Source organism: Bison bison, unplaced genomic scaffold (assembly GCF_000754665.1).
Source record: "Bison bison bison isolate TAMUID 2011002044 unplaced genomic scaffold, Bison_UMD1.0 scf7180017864299, whole genome shotgun sequence".
NCBI classification, from domain to species: domain Eukaryota; kingdom Metazoa; phylum Chordata; class Mammalia; order Artiodactyla; family Bovidae; genus Bison; species Bison bison.
Genome location: NW_011494871.1, coordinates 4487918 through 4488641, shown reverse-complemented (window position 1 = coordinate 4488641; position 724 = coordinate 4487918). Strand labels below are relative to the sequence as shown.

Sequence of the window (724 nt, the reverse complement as noted above, 5' to 3'; positions counted from 1 at the left end):
AGAGGGTCTTGGGAAGCTCTTGGAGACAGGGGCAGTCGAACAGAGAGCGGGGTGAGGACAGAGCGGCTGGGGGGGCCAGACTCACCTGCCCACTGGCCTTTCCACGCGTGAGCCTTCGTAGACTTCATCCACGGGAAAGGCAGCTGGACGCTGCCGGGCTCCTCCAGGGCGCCCGGGTCGGCTCCATCCTGAAAAGGCCCAGCCGGCGGGTGGGCGAGCGCGAGCTGAGCCGGGAGGTGGTGGTGGAGGTGCGCTATCGCCGGGTCGTCGGCTAGCGGAGGCACCTCGTACGGGGAGATGTCCGGGGGGCTGCCCTGCTCCAGCGCGCCCAGGGCTCCGGGGAACGGCGGCGGCGGCGGCGGCGGCGGGGGCTGGCGGCCCATGTACAGGCACGCAGGGGGGCTGGCGCTGAAGTCGGGCGCCGGCCCCCGCTGGAACGCGCAGGGGTCCTTGTACAGCTGCGTGGCCGCGTAGTACTGTTCCTCTCGGTTCATGGCTGCCGCCCGGGCTTGGGGACCCGGGAGAACGAGCTGTGGCCGGGGACTTGGAGCTGCGCGGCGCTGGCACTCCCGGCGCCACCCCTGCAGCTTTGACAGCTCGGCGCGGCTCGCGGAGGGCACCCGGGGCCGGCGGGACGGGCGGGCGGCCGCCGCGCCATAGGCTCCGCTGTGCCCCACGTGGCTCTGCCTGAGGCCATTATTGGCCTGGCCGGCGGCCTTAAGAA

General features: G+C 72.7%; 1 protein-coding gene across 1 annotated transcript in view; it reads right to left on the bottom strand.

Moving 5' to 3' along the window:
• The window catches only part of PDX1 (pancreatic and duodenal homeobox 1), a 5023-nt gene extending 4529 nt beyond the window's left edge, over positions 1-494 (bottom strand). Inside the window, exon 1 of the mRNA XM_010851218.1 lies at positions 86-494. Coding sequence (XP_010849520.1) covers positions 86-494 — 409 coding nt within the window. The remainder of the gene's footprint in view (positions 1-85) is intronic.
• Between the last annotated feature and the right edge of the window lie 230 nt (positions 495-724).